Source organism: Chiloscyllium punctatum, chromosome 9, assembly GCF_047496795.1.
Source record: "Chiloscyllium punctatum isolate Juve2018m chromosome 9, sChiPun1.3, whole genome shotgun sequence".
In the NCBI taxonomy this organism is placed as follows: Eukaryota; Metazoa; Chordata; class Chondrichthyes; order Orectolobiformes; family Hemiscylliidae; genus Chiloscyllium; species Chiloscyllium punctatum.
In genome coordinates this window covers 50,706,320-50,723,883 of record NC_092747.1, presented here as the reverse complement: position 1 = coordinate 50,723,883, position 17,564 = coordinate 50,706,320, and the positions used below count along the sequence as shown (strand labels likewise).

Sequence of the window (17,564 nt, the reverse complement as noted above, 5' to 3'; positions counted from 1 at the left end):
GGCCCATATCCCTCCAAACCCTTCCTATTCGTATACCCATCCAAATGCCTCTTAAATGTTGCAATTGTACCAGCCTCCACCACATCCTCTGGCAGCTCATTCCATACACGTACCACAATCTGTGTGAAAAAGTTGCCTCTTAGGTCTCTTTTATATCTTACCCCTCTCACCCTAAACCTATGCCCTTTAGTTCTGGACTCCCTGATTCCAAGGAAAAGCTTTGTCTATTTATCCTATCCATGCCCCTCATAATTTTGTAAACCTCTATAAGGTCACCCCTCAGCCTCCGACGGTCCAGGGAAAACAGCCCCAGCCTGTTCAGCCTCTCCCTGTAGCTCAAATCCTCCAACCCTGGCAACATCCTTGTAGATCTTTTCTGAACCCTTTCAAGTTTCACAACATCTTTCCGATAGGACGGAGACCAGAATTGCACGCAATATTCCAACAGTGGCCTAATATCCTGTACAGCCGCAACATGACCTCCCAACTGTACTCAATACTTTGAGGTAATCCTGTTTTACTATATGCGTCTGTTCTCAGGGGCACTAGTTTATACAGTTACCTTCATCTAAGGACTTTACAGCACTACCCAAACCACAAAATGAAAACTACATCTTTTTCTGTGACTTTAGAAATTTCCGATACCTTGGACCAACCCCTCTTGACCTGCCAAACTGGAGCTTGTTATCTTGTTCAATTGTAAAGCCATAGCAATGTTTCCAAAAACCACATTAATTCCAAAGTTGGGTTTCAAAAACTGTTTAAAGAGGAATCATCATGGCTACAGAAATACTTAGCAATCAATAATTAACTTCAGACACAGAAAACTCAAATGTTCCTATCTCAAAAGTGAAAAACACAAAGTCAGAGTTCACATCACAGTTGGCAGATTTACTGGTCCATAAAAGGTTATTCAAGAACTACCACAGTCAAGAGTGGAATCCATTGTATCCAGGACATTCATTTCTGGTTTAAAAACAGTTTGCAAAAACTCTGATATTGATTACTTTGTTTCAACATTTCCTTGCCTGTAAATGAATGCAATGACCATGAATGCTAGAAATGGAACTTTGTACCTCCATGACAGTTTTGTATAGCATTTACAGCATAAAAACAGGCTACTCGGTTCAACAAGTCTATGGCAATGTTGATGTGCCACATAACCAAGTCTCATCTTGCCCCATCATCATATTTTCACACTCCTTTTGCTTACACACAAATGCATTTATTCTGATTGTCTTATTAAAAGGCAAATTAAATGTTGACACTCATTTCAAGAGGGTGAGGAAACAAAAGCCGAGATGTACTGCTCAGGCTATAGAAGCGTCTGGTCAGAGTCGAAATGTGTGGTGCTGGAAAAGCACAGCAGGTCAGGCAGCATCCGAGGAGCAAGAGAATCAACCCTTCAGGCATAAGACCTTCATCAGGAATGAGGGGGTGGGGAAGGAAGCTGAGAGGTAAATAGGAGAGTGGGGTGTGGGTGAGGTATCTGGGAAGGCAATAGGTAGATGCAGGTCAGGGGTGATGGTGATAGGTCAGAGGGGAGGGTGGAGCAGATAGGATTAGATTACTTACAGTGTGGAAACAGGCCCTTCGGCCCAACAAGTCCACACCAACCCGCCGAAGCACAACCCACCCATACCCCTACATTTATCCCTGACCTAACACTACGGGCAATTTAGCATGGCCAATTCACCTGACCTGCACACCTTTGGACTGTGGGAGGAAACCGGAGCACCCGGAGGAAACCCAGGCAGACACGTGTGTGCAAGCTCCACACAGTCAGTCGCCTGAGGCAGGAATTGAACCCGGGTCTCTGGCACTGTGAGGCAGCAGTGCTAACCACTGTGCCACCGTGCCGCCCACGGTGGGAAGGAAGATGGACAAATAGGACAGTTCAAGAGGGTTAAATCTGGAATCTGCATTTCGAATATTGTGTGCAATTTTGGGCCCCATATCAAAGGACGGATGTTCCAGAGAAGCACAAGAATGATCCCAGAGATGGAGGGCTTGTCATATAAAGAGCAACTGAGGACTCTGAGTTTGTACTCAAAAGAATTTAAAAGGATGAGGGAGGGATCTGATTGAAATTTGCAGGAAGTTGGGAGGCCTGAATAGAGTGGGAGAAGATCCATGAGTAGAAGGGACCTGAGGACACAACCTCAGAGCAAAGGGACAACCCTTTAGATCAGGAGGAATTTCTTCAGCCTTAAGATAGTGAATCTGTGAAAAGGCATTGCCACAGAAGACTGTGGAGGCCACATCATTGAGTGTATTTAAGAGAGCGATAGGTTCTTGATTAGTAAGGGGGTTACAACTTATAGAGAAAAGGCAGGAGAATGGTTTGAAAACATATCAGCCATGATTGAATGGTGGAGCAGACCCAATGGCTGAATAACAGAATTCTACGCCTACATCTTATGGTCTTATGGTACGATGTGGTAGCAAGTTACACACATTAATCACTTCCTGAGTAAAGACACTTCTCCTGAAATCCCTCTTATTTAGTTATTATTAATGAGTTTATTCGTGACTTATTGTGTACATCCGGCCTGTAACTATTGAGGTATATTTTAGTGTGATAGTGATTTTCAAAGCTATTGCAGTTTATCCAATGATGATCTAAAACAGATAGCTATAAACAATATCTACACATTAACAACTGGGTGCACATTTCTTGCCTGCCATATTGTAGATAAAATGAACTATGGCTAAACCTGGAGCATTGAAATCATATGACAGAGGAGCAAATGATATAAGATAAGGTGTGTGCGTGGGAATGAGAAATCGTTTACCTTTTCCATATTAGACCAGCAATTTAGAATTCATCTTTGTTGTGATATAATAATGTTGCTTTTGCAAGTTGCTGCCTGTACATGTTTCACTATTTGCACCTCTCCACCAAACCATAGCTGAAAATGAGAAAGCTGATTATCAGAACTCTTGCCTCGGTCAAGTCAATTGTGATTGTGGATTTTCTCTATTTAGTTTTCTTGACACAGTCACAGGGGTTGAAAAATAATAATTCAGGCGAATGTCCTTTAGATCAGAAGTTCAGCATTATTAAAGTAAAATATAATGTCTGCTCCTCTTCCTATTTTTACTTTGTAGCTTCAATACGGCATGTCAGATTTAGTATATGTTGTGGACATTATGTATGGTACTGAAATACAAGAGACAATCATTTAAACACAACTTCAGGCTCAAGATCATCACATTTACATGGGGCAAAACTCATACCTGAAACCAGAGTCACAAAGCCATGGATGGGTGGAGAGGCAGAGAGAAATGTTTCTTCTTTTGGGAAGTTTGAATGGGAAATGTCCCTTAACAAATCCTTGAAGCAAGAAGGAACATCCTCCTGATTCCATAGTAATGTACATTACAAACCTATCTTTCTGTTGGGTAACTTCCAGCAGGGTTTATAGAGGCCGCTGGTTAGACTGGTAACAGAATGATAACAGAAATATAGAAGAGATTTGAGGACTGCAGAGGCTGGAGATCAGAGTCAAAGAGTATGATGCTGGAAAAGCATAGCCATTCAAACAGCATCCAAGGAGCAGGGGAATCGGTGTTTTGAGCATAAGCTCTTCATCAGGAATGGGGGGTAGGGGACGCAAAGGGGGCTGAGACTTAAATGGGAGGCGGGGTGTGGAGCTGGGGGGGAGGTAGCTGGCAATGCGATAGGTAGATGAAGGTGGGGGTGAAGATGATAGGTCGGAGAGGAGGGTGGAGCGGATAGGTGGGAAGAAGATGGACAGTAGGACAGTTCAAGAGGGTGGTGCCGAGTTGGAGGGTTGGATCTGGGATAAGGTGGGGGAAGTTCATGAGGAAACTGGTGAAATCTACATTGATCCTGTGTGGTTGGAGAGTCCCAAGGCAGAAGATGAGGCATTCTTCCTCCAAGCGTCGGGTGGCTAGAGTTTGGCAGTGAAGGAGGCCGAGGACTTGCATGTCCTTGGCAGAGTGGGAGAGGGAGTTAAAGTGTTTGGCCACAGGGCAATGGGGTTATTTAGTGCATGTGTCCCATAGTTTTTCTCTGAAACGTTCCGCAAGTTAGCATCCTGTCTCACCAGTGTAGAGGAGACCACATCGCGGGCAACGGACACAGTAGATGACCTGTGTGGAAGTACAGGTAAATCTCTGTCAGATATGAAAGGGTCCTTTTGGTTCCTTGGATTGAGATGAGGGGAAGGATATGGGTGCAGGTTTTGCACTTCTTGCATTGGCAGGGGAACGTGCAGGGAGTGGAAGGTGAGTTGGTGGGGTCGTGGACCTAACAAGGGAGTCGCAGAGGGGATGCTTTCTCTGAAACAGAGATAAGGGTGGTGAGGGAAATATATCCCAGGTGGTGGGGTCTGTTTGTAGGTGGTAGAAGTGGCGCAGGATGATGCATTGTATCCAGAGGTTGGCCGGGTGGAAGGTGAGAGCCAGGGTGTTCTGTCCTTGTTGTGATTGGAAGAGTGGGGTTCAAGGGCGGAGGTGTGGGAAGTGGAGGAGGTGTGCTGGGTGACATTGTCGACTACATGGGAGGAGAAATTGCTGTCTTTAAAGAGGGAAGCCATCTGGGATGTTCTATGGTGAAATTGGTCCTCCTGGGAGCAGATGCGGTGGAGGAATTGGGAATAAGGAATAGCATTTTTACAGGAGGCAGGGTGGGAGGAGGTGTAGTCCAGGTAGCTGTGAGAGTCGGTGGGATTGTAGTAGATGTCCATGTTGAGTCGGTCGCCAGAAATGGAGATGGAGAGGTCTAGGAAGGGGACAAACATGTCCAAGATAGTCCAGGTGAATTTGAGGTTGGGGTGGAAGTGTTTGTTGGTGAAATTGATGAACTGTTCAACTTCCTCATGGGAGCATGAGGTACCACTGATACAGTCATTGATGTTGTGGAGGAAAAGGTGGGGTATGGTGCCAGTGTGGCTGCAGAAGATGGACTGCTCCATGTACCCAAAACAGAAATATAGAGACAAGCTTGCCTTCATATATGTCACTCTCCTTTTTGGAGGTGGAATCCTTAAATAGGCACAAATCCCCTCATCAGCATGTGCAAGATGCAGAATTCCTGAACACCACCACAGCTATATCCAGAATATATTCCAATGGAAATGAATAGATACTGCACTCCAGCACACTTTGAGTCGCTAAAACAGAAAACGAGTTTCATTATCATCCTTGGTTTATTTATTCTGAGGTACTGTTAATGTCTGCATGGTCACATCACAATTTAGGATGTTAATTTCATCTTCCAAGTTTTAAAAATGTGTAGCTTAGCAGATTTCTGAAAGGATTTGAAATTCAGAATGCAGTGGGTGAGAAGTTTGAATCTGTAACGCTGCCACATGGTGGGAATAAAAATGATAAAACCCATTCCAGAGGGTTCTCCCTGCACGACCAGCCACTTCTGATGCTGTCTACATGGGTGTGGCCCCTTGAGAAGAAGAAGTATGGTTCCTGTGATGACATCCCATAATCTAACTGGCTGATATTAATACCCATTTTCCAAATTTAGACCATGTGGGACTGTTCAATCAATTTGCAGGACATTCACAAAGAATCACATGTTCAGCTGCAAGTTGTGTCCTGCTCAAACATTGTGGTGATCTGGAAGCCCTTGTGTAATCATGGTTTTAAATAGTGTCTGGAGTGTTTTTGGAGATGTTGTGATGAGTTTCTGGATTTAGCGGTGCACGTTTCCAAATCTTCTTAGGAATAGCAGAGAGGTTGAAGACCTGTCTGTAGAAAAACTAGAATAGATAATGAGACATCAGGGCCCCTGGATCTGTAAAATTAGAGAGGGATTGAGCCAAAACTCTTCAAGATACCCTTACCAACTCGGAATCAGATTCTTTCACACTCCTTCACTGTGATAGGGATGTGATAGTGGCAGACCAAGCACTGCACCCAGCATCTTGGTGTATGTGGCTTTTCAGAGCTCCGCTCTATGCTAGATCATCAAGACCATCATCTGAACATCAGTTCAAGAGATGGTGCCCTTACCTCAATGCTGTGTTGTTACTCTCACTCATCTTCTTCGGGTTGATATGACTAGGCAGACAGCAGTTCTTCAAGATGTGAAAGCAGGAAAGCAGAAGTCAATGTTTGTGTGTGGGAGGTGGGATAGAGTGCAAAGCAGGAGGTCCATGGGCGTATCATTTACAGCTTGTCTGTTGTGCCAGACAGCAAGAGGAATGTGTGCTGAGAGGCAAGAAGAGGGATAGAAAGGAACTTACTGTCATCCTCAATGTTCCCAGTCACAGTGGATACCACAGGTATTGTTGCAGCTGATCCAATGATGTGGAGAAACATGTTCCGCACTGATCACAGGACACCCAAGCATTCTTGTTCCTGCCTGCTCAGCCATACTCTGCAAGAGTAAGAGTGAGAGGAGAAAAGATCAATAACTGTGTTTGGATTACGTGCCTGCTGTAGTTAAATAACTGGAGATATGTAGAGGCACCAAGAGATGGACATGTAGCTGGAGGCTCTGCTATGTGTGTGAAGTGTCTACTTGCAGGAATCCCAAATGCCAATAGCTGCTGCTGGGTAAGTGAAGAAAGTGTGATGCATTGAGAAGTTTGAGAAATTGGTGTTATGGTGGGAAGGAAATGTGTTTGCTTACCTTGCCCACCCATATGAAGTCATTAGAATTCTTATTGCCTGAGTCTAGATGCCAGATGTTGACCCCACTGGCCACTTGCTCCCAGTTCTTTCTGTGGGTGGTCTTTGTGGATCTCCTGACACCAATGGAAGCAGGATGTCTCTATATCTGTCCACATCCACACCAAGACTTCCAGCACCATCTCCATATCTCTCTGCAATGCCCTCTCTGCCCTGGCACCCCTTTTCCTTGTTTGGAATTGCGACAGCAGTTTTCACTAGCATTTCTTTAGCCACTCAGAGCGATTTCCCATTAAGAGGCACAGTATGGCTTGAAGAATGGAAAACTAGCTGCAACACATACTGTAAACTTACAGCTCAGTGCAGAGAAAAGCCATTAAAACTGGCACATGACACATACTGATCTGACTTGACTTCTCTACGTCAAAATGGAGGTCCAGTAAGACCAGTCCGTTCATTTCCAAGTATTAAGGGGCTTGCACTCTGGACAGCCAGGGAGGTGCTATGATCAGGTCACTCAGGTGGTTGCACTGAATTCACATGTTGCTACCCCCCGCCAGAACCAACCAGTCATGTTCCTTACACCCTAATGAGGGCAATGTCAAGTTTTAGTCCTCAGGTCAGGACACTGGTCATGTCAACTTTGGAATAAAACAAAGAACTGCAGATGCTAGAAATTTGAAACAAAATCAGAGATTGCTGCAGAAACTCAACAGGTTAGGCAACATCTGTGGAGAGAAAGCAGAATTAATGTTTCAAATCCTGTAACCCTTGTTCAAAACTGAAGCTGGCATATCATATCAACATTGGTCTGTTAAACTAGTTCCACAATTTTGGCCATATTAACTCCCAGATCCTGATTCACCTTTGCTGTAGGTATCAAATTACTTTCCTTAGAATAAATGTACAAAAGGAAGATTGAAACCAATTATTATTGTTTCACATCAGAGATTGGTTCACTGTAATATTAGTTAACTGTTTACTTATCCATTAATGCAAGTTACAACCTTTTAAAAATCCAGTAGTGAATTCCTGAGTTTAACAAGGCTGATATCAGAGTTAATGTTTCAAATCTGGACTCGAAACATTAACGCTGCTCTCTTCCTATAGATGCTGCTGAGTTTCACCAACAATTTCTGCTTTTGCTTCAGATCTCCAGCATCAGCAGTTCATTGTTTTATTTTAAGACTTACATCAACACATCTAAATCATTCTGAGTGACATTAAGGGTTTTTATCACTTTATCTCTGAGTATTGTTGGTGCAGTTTTATGACAGGGAGTTAGTGCTCACAGTAATTATAAACTTTTCTGAATTCGGGCAATTAGATGGTAACAATGCTTGTCCTACAAAAGAATCTTGCCTCTGGTGCTGTCTGCTTGTTTATGTGGTTATTGTACATTTGCTGTCTTTGAGCAAGACAACTGTCTAGCACTATTGAGTAGACTACTAGTGAAAACCTGCTGAAGAAAATACATTGTTGTCATTATCATTAAATCTCAGGCGCAACAAGGCAACTGAGACAGCCGCTGTTCAGTAATTATCAACAATGGGTTGTGAATGTGAGCATGATTCGGCTGTCTCTCACATCGGGGGACTTGTTTGTTTATTCACTGAATGTGGGGCATCACCAGTAAGGCAAGAGCTTACTGTCAATTTCTAATTGAAGGAGAGACACCTTTTTTACATGTAGCAGGTCATGTGATAGGAACACTGTTGATGCTGCAGTTTCTGAATTCCCCCCAGAGGCAGTGTACAAACTGAGAGAGATTTCCACATCAGGAGAAAGTGAGCACTGCAAATGCTGGAGATCAGAGTCGAAAAGTGTGGTGCTGGGAAAGCACAGCCAGTCAGGCAGTATCCAAGGAGGAGGAGAGTCGACGTCTTGAGCACGAGCTCTTCATCAGGATTGGGTGGGGGACATGGGGGCAAAGGAGCTGAGAGATAAATGGGAAGGGGGTGGAGCTGGGGGGAAGGTAGCTGGAAATGTGATAGGTAGGTGAAGATGGGGTGTGATGGTGATAGGTCGGAAAGGAGGGTGGAGCAGATAGGTGGGAAGGGAGATGGTCAGGTAGGACAGGTCAAGAGAGCAGTGGAGGGTTGGATCGGGGATAAGGTGGGCAGAGGGGAGATGAGGAAACTGGTGAAATCAACAATGCTCCCATATGGTTGGAAGGTCCCAAGGCAGAAGGTGAGGTGTTCTTCCTCCAGGCCTCAGGTGGCTAGAGTTTGGCGGTGGAGGATGTTACCGCAGCTACACCAGCACCATTCCCCACCTTTTCTACCACTACATCAATGACTGTATTGGCGCCACCTCATCCTCCCACGAGGAGGTTAAACAGTTCACCAACTTCACCAACACCTTCCACCCTGATCCACCTGGACCATCTCAAACACCTCCCTCCCATTCCTGGACCTCTCCATCGCCATTTCCGGTGACCGACTCAACATGGACATTTACTTCAAACCCACTGACTCCCACAGTTACCGGGTCTACACCACTTCCCACCCTGCTTCCAGGAAAAACACTGTCCCTTTCTCCCAATTCCACCACCTCCACTGCGTCTGCTCCCAGGAGAACCAATTCCACTATAGAACATCCCAGATTGTCTCCTTCTTTGGGGACTGCAATTTCACCCTCACATGATCAACAATACCCTCCAGCACATCTCCTCCACTTCCCGCATCTCCATCCTTGAACCCCATCCCTCCAATCACAACAAGGACAGAACCCCCCCCAGATCCTCACCTTCTATCCCATCGACCTCTGGATGCAATGCATCATCCTCCGCCATTTCCGCCACCAAGGATATATTTCCCTCTCCACCCCTATCTGTGTTACACAGAGATCATTCCCTCCATGAATCCCTTGTCAGGTTCATGCCCCTCCACCAACCCACCTCTACTCCCAGCACCTTCCCCTGCCAACGCAAGAAGTACAAAACCTGCACCCTCACCTCTGTCCAAGGCCCCAAAGGATCCTTCCACATCTGACAGAGATTTACCTGTACTTGCACACACATCAATACTGTGTTCTTTGGTCCTAATGTGGTCTCCTCGACACTGAGGAGACAAGATGCCAACTTGCAGAACGTTTCAGAGAACATCAATGGGACACATGCACCAATCAACCCCAGCACCCTGTGGCCAAACACTTCAACTCCCCCTTACACTCCACCAAGGACATGCAAGTCCTAGACTTCCTCCACCACTAAACTCTAGCTACCCAATGCCTGGAGGAAGAACATCTCATCTTCTGCCTGGGATCCTCCAAACGCATGGAATCAATGGTGATTTCACCAGTTTCTTTATTTACCCTGCCCACACATTATCCCAGATCCAACCCTGTACCTTGAACTGTCCTACCTGTCCATCTCCTTTCCCACCTATCACTCCACCCTCCTTTCCGACCTATCACCATCACCCTCCACTTTCATCTACCAGTCACATTCCCAGCCAACTTCCCCCAGCCCCACCCCTTTCCATTATCTCGCAGCCTCCTTGAGCCCACCCCCTTCATTCCTGATGAAGAGCTTTTGCTCAAAACGTTGATTTTCCTGTTCCTCGGATGCTGCCTGACTGGCTGTACTTTTCCAGCACCACACTTTTTGAGATTTCCACATCAGCCTGGTGTGTAACTTCGAGGAGAGCTCACAGATGCTGGTGTTCCCACATTAAGGCTCGGGACAATGGGAGATGTCAGGACCAATAAATGAGGCCCAGGGGATCCAAGGGATCTAAGTGCTCCGGTTGGATGTGGAGCTGCTGTGCACATAAAGTGGGGTGGGACCACTGTGACTGGGTCGGGCCACTGAGCCCAGGTGGGGGGAGGAGAAGATGTGACTAAACCTGGATGGGGGGGCGGGTGCAATGAAAGTGTGTCACTGAGCCCGGGTGGGGGAGCTGAGATGGTACCACTGAGCCCAGATCCGAGGTGGGGGGGATGCAGAGAGGGTACCACTGAGCCCAAGTGGGGGGAGCTGAGAGGGTACCACTGAGCCCAGATTGAAGAAACTGAGATGACACCACTAAGCACAGGTGAGGGAGGTTGAGAGTGTACCACTGAGCCCAGGTGAGGGGGCCTGAGAGGGTACCAATGAGCCCAGTGGGGGGGCCTGAGAGGGTACCAATGAGCCCAGGTGAGGGGGGTGCTGAGAGAGTATCACTGGGCCCAGGTGCTGGGGGTAAACTGAGAAGGTACCACTGAGCCTGAGTAGGGGGAGCTGAGAGAGTACCACTGAGCCTAGGTGAGGGGGGTGCTGAGAGAGTATCACTGGGCCCAGGTGATGGGGGTAAACTGAGAAGGTACCACTGAGCCTGAGTTGGGGGAGCTGAGAGAGTACCACTGAGCCCAGGTGGGGGTGCTGAGAAGGTCACACTGCGACTGGGTGGGGGGGTGCTGTGAGGGTACCACTGAGCCCAAATGAGGGGGAGTCTGAGAGGGCATCACTGAGCCCAGGTGAGGAGGGCTGAGAGGGTATCACTGAAACTGGGTGGGGGGGGGGGGGGGGGATCTGAGGGGATATCACTGAGACCGGTTGGGGGGTGGCTGAGATGTTTCATTGAGCCCAGGTGAGGGGCGGTTTAAAAGGGTATCACTGGGAGGGTGAAGAGGGTGTTGCTGTGCCCAGGTGAGGGCGCCACTCTGCATGGGTGAGGGGGGGAATTTTTTGATGAAATTTTGGAATAGTTTAGCCCTTTACTTGCAATAGTTAAGAAGATTGAGAAGAGATCTATTGAGGTATATAAGATCTAAAGATGATTTACAGAGTACATATGGAGCAGCTGTTTCCCCTTGTGGGGCAATTTAGAATGAGAGAACATAGTTTCAAGCTAAGTGGTGGCGGATTTAAAACAAGTAAGGAGGAATTCTTTCTCTCAAAGGGTCGTGAATCTGTGAAATTCACGACTATTTCAAATTCATTAGCATTTAAAAAATGTCAAAAGCTGAATTTTGGAATTAAGTTCTGATAGAATCCACTCGTGCTGATATACAATAACTGCTTGTTTTGTCTTAGGCATGGGACACCCAGATATTCCTAACCTTTGCTTCTGTCAGTAGCACATAGTATTTTCCCACAGTGCTACTTCTGCTTTTGGCAAATTCACTTTAGGCCAAGTTTATGATAAAATTGCTCTTTCTAACTAATTAAACAACTGCTACAAATGATGTAACTATCCCTCCCAGGTTTGGCCAAACTGTCTTTTTTTATCTATAATGTGGAAGAGCCGGTGTTGGATTGGGGTGGACAAAGTTAAAAATCACACAACACCAGGTTATGGCCCAACAGCTTTATCTGGAAGTACAAGCTTTCAGAGCGCTGCTCCTTCATCAAGTGGAGTAGGACAATAGGACACAGAATTTGTAGCAAAAGATAGCAACTCTGTGTCCTATGATCCTGTGTCATAAACCTGATCTCTCCCTCATTTAGACAAACTTTTCTGCGAAAATGCTTTATAAGTAACTCATCTGCTACAGTAATATTATATAGTCAAAGATAGTTTCCTGGCCTATTTACAAGAATCAATTTCAGTCTAATAGCTTTTGTGAGTCACTTTGATAGTTTTGTGAGTGATAATGTAATAATCCAGCTCCAATCTAATTACAGAGGAGTGAACATTTGAATATTCAATTTCAGGTTTGTTATTTTATTCCCCATTTCCTCAGCTGCTGTAAACACACTTCAATCCTGACTATCCTCCCTGTCCTTGTGTCACTTCAACAAATTAACATGACATACTTGCTAATGTTCCTTTCCTGTTTGGAGTGCTTCCTGCATAATTCATATCATTCAGTTTCTTTCTGATTTGATAAGATTTAAGTTATAAATTTAATAAGTTTAAATTATCTCTTTCTCATGGTGGTTGACGTGAGTTTTCCAAAGAGAAAGTGAGGACTGCAGATGCAAGAGATCAGAGTTGAGAGTGTGGTGCTGAAAAAGCACAGCAGGTCAGGCAGCGTCCAAGGAGCCAGAGAATTGACATTTCAGGCATAAGCCCTTCATCAGGAATGACCATCAGTGAGTTTTCCAACCCAGGGAGAGAGAAGGGGTCCTTAACAGCAGAGACACTAATATTAGCAATCAAACGTTGTCAACATTGGGGAAGGTGTTCCCAGATATAAACACCATTACTAAAACCTTGTGTCCTGTGAAGAAAAATTTCCAAGCTTTCACCTTTTTGCCTGCTGTAGTTTCCATTGACTGTTGAGTGCTCTTCAAATACTTTTTAGTCAACTCCTGCTTTTGTTGATTTTTTTCTTGGAAACAGGACACAAAGCTGAGATGAGTGGTCTTTGAGGTTTGATCTATCATTTTTTCTTTAATTAATATAAGGGTCCACTCACCTCATACCTGTAATATCAGTTCAAAAGTGCTAAATACTATGGACTCATTGGGATATCCCCAGTGGTAAGCAATACAAAGGAATTCCTTTATTGCAAACATTTGGGCATTCTTGACTGTAGGCTTTAACATTGTCTTTAAAGATTGCATCAATCTTTCTAATGCTCATTGAGATTGTGGATGATAAACTGAAGGCATTAATTATTTTGTTCCCAACCACTATTTATTTCTTTGGATTATTGTGAAATAAGATGTGAACATTGATGTGATTATATTTCATTGGATAGCCTGTATGTCCTGCCAATGTTATGAGCCAGGATGGAGGAGGAGAGTGTGGGCAAGAGAAGGAGGGTCAGGGAAAGGGAGTGAGGGTAAAGGAAGGAGGCCTGAGACAGTAGGACCAGGAGTCACCCCTCTCCCCCGTCTCCCATTCTCCCCTCCTATCATTATCCCTCCTCCCCTTCACAGCCCCTATTTTCTCCCTCCTATTTACATTTGCACCCCTCTCATTGAGAGCCACACCAAGTTTTACATGTTTAAACGTGCACGCACAAATTTGAGCAGTGCATAATGAGCGTGCATGTGGTATCAATACGCACAGCCAAACCTCAATTGATAAGCTTCAGTCACAAGCTCATGAGCATTGAGTATTGCCCATTTAACAGCCTCAAAGTCTTCTGACAAACTGCTGTACACATTCATTGCTGTTTCAGAACAGTCTGAAACATTACATTCCAAGAACCTTTTGGCAACTTCACCGTTACAGCTATCTTTTCAATTGAAGTTCGAAGCATAGATTTCTAGACAAATCTAACTCAACATTTTGAACAAGAATCATCCTCTGAACTATTATCCCTTCATTGTTTCTTTACTGCAAGCTTCTCTCTAGCCAGATTATGATGTCTAAGTTTTTTGTTTCTCTTTGGAGTTCCAGCTGTTCCAGTTCAATTTCCCTTTCTTTTAATTTCTTGACTTTTTAATTTTTTAATTTAATTTTTTAATTTCCTCAATCCATTTGTTTTCCCTCTTCATTCATTTTTTTTTCCTCTTTGTCCTCTCTTGCCATTTCTCTCTCTTCTGTCCTCTAATTTAAGATTTCTATTTCAATTCTAACTGAATTTTAATTAATTATAGACTTCACATATCAATTTCAGGTTTCTCTCCTTTTAACTCGAAATGGTAGGTAATCACGTTTTAGCATCTTGTTTTTACTTCTACCTGCTATTCTTCCACTAATTCTCTCAGGTCAGCCAAAGTCAAAGATTTCGATTGAACTCCTGCTATGCTTCCCATTCCCTGAATTATCTTAGTTACAATCCAGCCTGTAAAATGTCATTCACCGCAAGTCCCACTTCTATGCACATGTATTCCTTGTACTCATTTACAAAGATTTACTGTTGCCTCTTAATTTGAAAAAATCTATGTTCCTGCAAAAGCCCCCACGGTGGCTCAGTGGTTAGCACTGCTGCCTCACAGCACCAAGGTCCCAGATTTGATTCCAGCCTTGGGCGACTGTCTGTGTGGAGTTTTGCACATTCTCTGTGTGGGTTTGCACCAGTTTCCTCCCACAGTCCAAAGATGTGCAGGTCAGGTGAATTGGCCATGCTAAATTGCCCATAGTGTTAGGTGCAATAGTCAGAGGGAAATAGGACTGGATGGGTTACTCTTCGGAGGGTCAGTGTAGACTTGTTGGGCCAAAGGGCCTGTTTCCACACTGTAGGGAATCTAATCTAATTTTAATGATCCCAATATTACTGATTGTGATATTGGTTAATACTGATCCCAGAGTGAAACGTAGCTTGATAGATATGAGTTTTGAACTTTTTTCATTTTTACCCTGAAGTCTGTCAATGAAAATATTTATGAGGCTGCCAATGTACTTTTAAGAAAAAATTATAAATGTTTATGATACTAAAGAGGAATACAGAATTTATTAGACTGTGCAAGAACTATTTGAAAACTTATTTCAAATATCAAAGGAATAATTCAACCTTTTATATCTGAATAATAATATTGCAAACGATATGGCAATTATCTCCATGGGTAATTTGCTAATCATTTTTCTCACATCACAGGATTGTTTGGAATGTTTTTTTTTAAAAATACTCACTGTTGAAAATGACTTCTTGACTTCAAAAATAAAATCAGATTTTCACAAAACTGAAAACAGAAATACATTTGTCCATTACTTTCGAACTGAAACTCACAAATAATAATAAGTTTATGTCCCTTTATCACATCTAGTACCTCTTTTGATTTAAAAGAATATTGTCGTTACTGAAATGATTTTATCAAAAAGCTTTGGCAACCTGTTATTTCATCATTTGCAGATAACTGCCAATGTTCTAGTAATAGCCCGAGTCTTTCAGTGAATAGATTCATAATGATTATAGCAACACAAAAGCGAAACGAAGAAAATCCAGGCATTAACTACATATGTCCTGTTTCTTAGATTGGCTACTGGAGTGATGCTGACAAGCTAGTTCTCATTCAGAATGAGATGATGTTTCCGAATGATTCCTCTGCCATGGAAAACAGGACTGTTTATGTCACTACAATATTGGTAAGCCAATTGTTTCTTTTTCTTCACTACTTACCTGTACAGCCCAACATTGTCTGGTTTTCATTTCTTACTTCACCAGTGTTAAAGCCAGAGAATGTATTACTTATGTCATTAAATCATTGGTGTTTCAATTGTTCTCCAGCACATTCTCTTTTCCTGTATATATCTTAACCGTATAAGAACAGCCAGGGGAATAAAGTCAACCTGCAATCATCTGGTCAGCAGCTTACAACCTTTCACCAGACAGGCCTGACAGAGTAACAATATGGCTGAACAATCTTTTACTATCTCAACTTCAAAAATAGTCTTATCTTTACTTAATACAGAAGTGACAACTTGATCATTAGGGGTGTGTGGCTCTTTAAACACACTGTTGTTACTTATTAAATTCCAAGCCATGAGAGGAATACTAATTTAGTAGCATATTAAACAAAATGATGTATTAAAAGGAGAAGATGGGCTACTGTTTTTCTGTTAGCGTGTGTATATCTGAATGATGCCTGAGATGAGTTTCAACCACTACCTTCCTTTTGCAGCATGAAGCAAAAAGTTCATTGACCTGACAATAAATCACATGAGTTGCTTCTTCCTGTTTGTCAATGTCAGAGCAGGGTGACAGAATGTCTCAGAAAAGAACTCCTGCTGATAATCAGTTTAATGGCTTGTGGCCTGCGGAACAGCCTGCTGCAGAAAATGGCTGAGGTCAATACATTGAATGTTTGAGGAAGGAGTTGGATATAGTTCTTGGAGCTAAAGGGATCGAAGGGTATGGGGAGGAAGTGCGGACAGGTTACTGAGTTGGATAATCAGCCATGATAATTTGGAATGGTGGAACTGGCTCCAACATCTGAATGAGCTACTCCTGCTCCTATTTTTTAACATACAGAGGAACCTCGATTATCCGAAGGACCCGTGTGGGAACTACTTTGTTTGGTTAATCAAATGCCAGATAACATAGTTTAGCCAAGCATTAGGATCTTGTGATCTTGTTTGGATAATCCAAAATTCAGATAATCGAGTGCCGGACAATCGAGGTTCCTCTGATCATAACGTGTGAGATCAGTATTCAAAGCAACGCAATCAACAGGGGAAGCATGAGAAAGGGCTGAATTTTACTGGCACTTTGGCATGGGGCCAGATGGTTGAAAGGATGAGAAAACAAGATGGGAAGACACCAGCTGGTGCACCCAATGTGTTCCTGCCAACATGCCATCTTGTCAAGACATCTGACGGATGATCTGTCTGCCTGGAGGAGCCTAATTAAGCCACGTAACTGTTCAAGAAGGGGCCTGTTCCAACCTTTGCTCAAACTTTACCAATGGCCTTGGGAGTCCACTACTAGAGAGACCACTATAACTCCTTCTAATGGGCTACATAGAATCACGGAATTTCTACAGTATGAACACAGGCCATGCAACCCATTGAGCCCACACCAAAAAGCATCTTACCAGACCCATCCCCCCTACCGTATCCCTGTAACTCTGTATTTCCCATGGCTAATCCACCTAGCCTGCACATCCCTGGACACTATTGGCAACTTAGCATGGCCAACCTGTACATCTTTGGATTGTAGGAGGAAACCAGAGCACCTGGAGAAACCCACACAGAGAATGCGTAAATTCCACATAGACAGCTGCCCAAAGATGGCGTTGAACATGGGTTCCTGGCACTGTGAGGGAGCAGTGCTAATCTGTGCCACTGTGCTACAGGTTTGGGAGATGGATGGAAAGAGGGGAGGGAGATATGGTTGGCATTTTTTGTGGCACTTTGGCAGTGGCTGCCTCATTGGCAGTGCTACCTCCTGCCTTTAGTGACATCCAACACCACCCAACTCACTGGCACTTGCCCGACTAGCTCTGTCACACCTAGACCTGTATTTAAGGGGGCACAATTATTGATGCAGGTTTACCCTCCAGGTACAGCCCCAAACAGTGACAGTACTGAGGCTACATGTTCTCTTACTGAGCCAGCCAATACTATAGGGGCTACTTCCCTTAGAAGAGACAAGCTCTGGTAATGGCCATTTATTTGACTGCTGGC

The 17,564-nt window shown here is 44.1% G+C and overlaps 1 protein-coding gene across 10 annotated transcripts in view; it reads left to right on the top strand.

Annotated features, from left to right (window-relative positions):
- LOC140481390 (glutamate receptor 4) overlaps positions 1-17,564 on the top strand; it is a 324,446-nt gene that overhangs the window by 210,658 nt on the left and 96,224 nt on the right. For all 10 annotated transcript variants that reach the window (XR_011961514.1, XM_072577502.1, XM_072577497.1 and 7 more), the window contains exon 9: positions 15,414-15,524. Coding sequence is in view for 9 of the 10 variants with exons in the window: in XM_072577502.1 (XP_072433603.1) it covers positions 15,414-15,524 (111 nt within the window). In the remaining variant the exon portion in view is untranslated. The remainder of the gene's footprint in view (positions 1-15,413; positions 15,525-17,564) is intronic.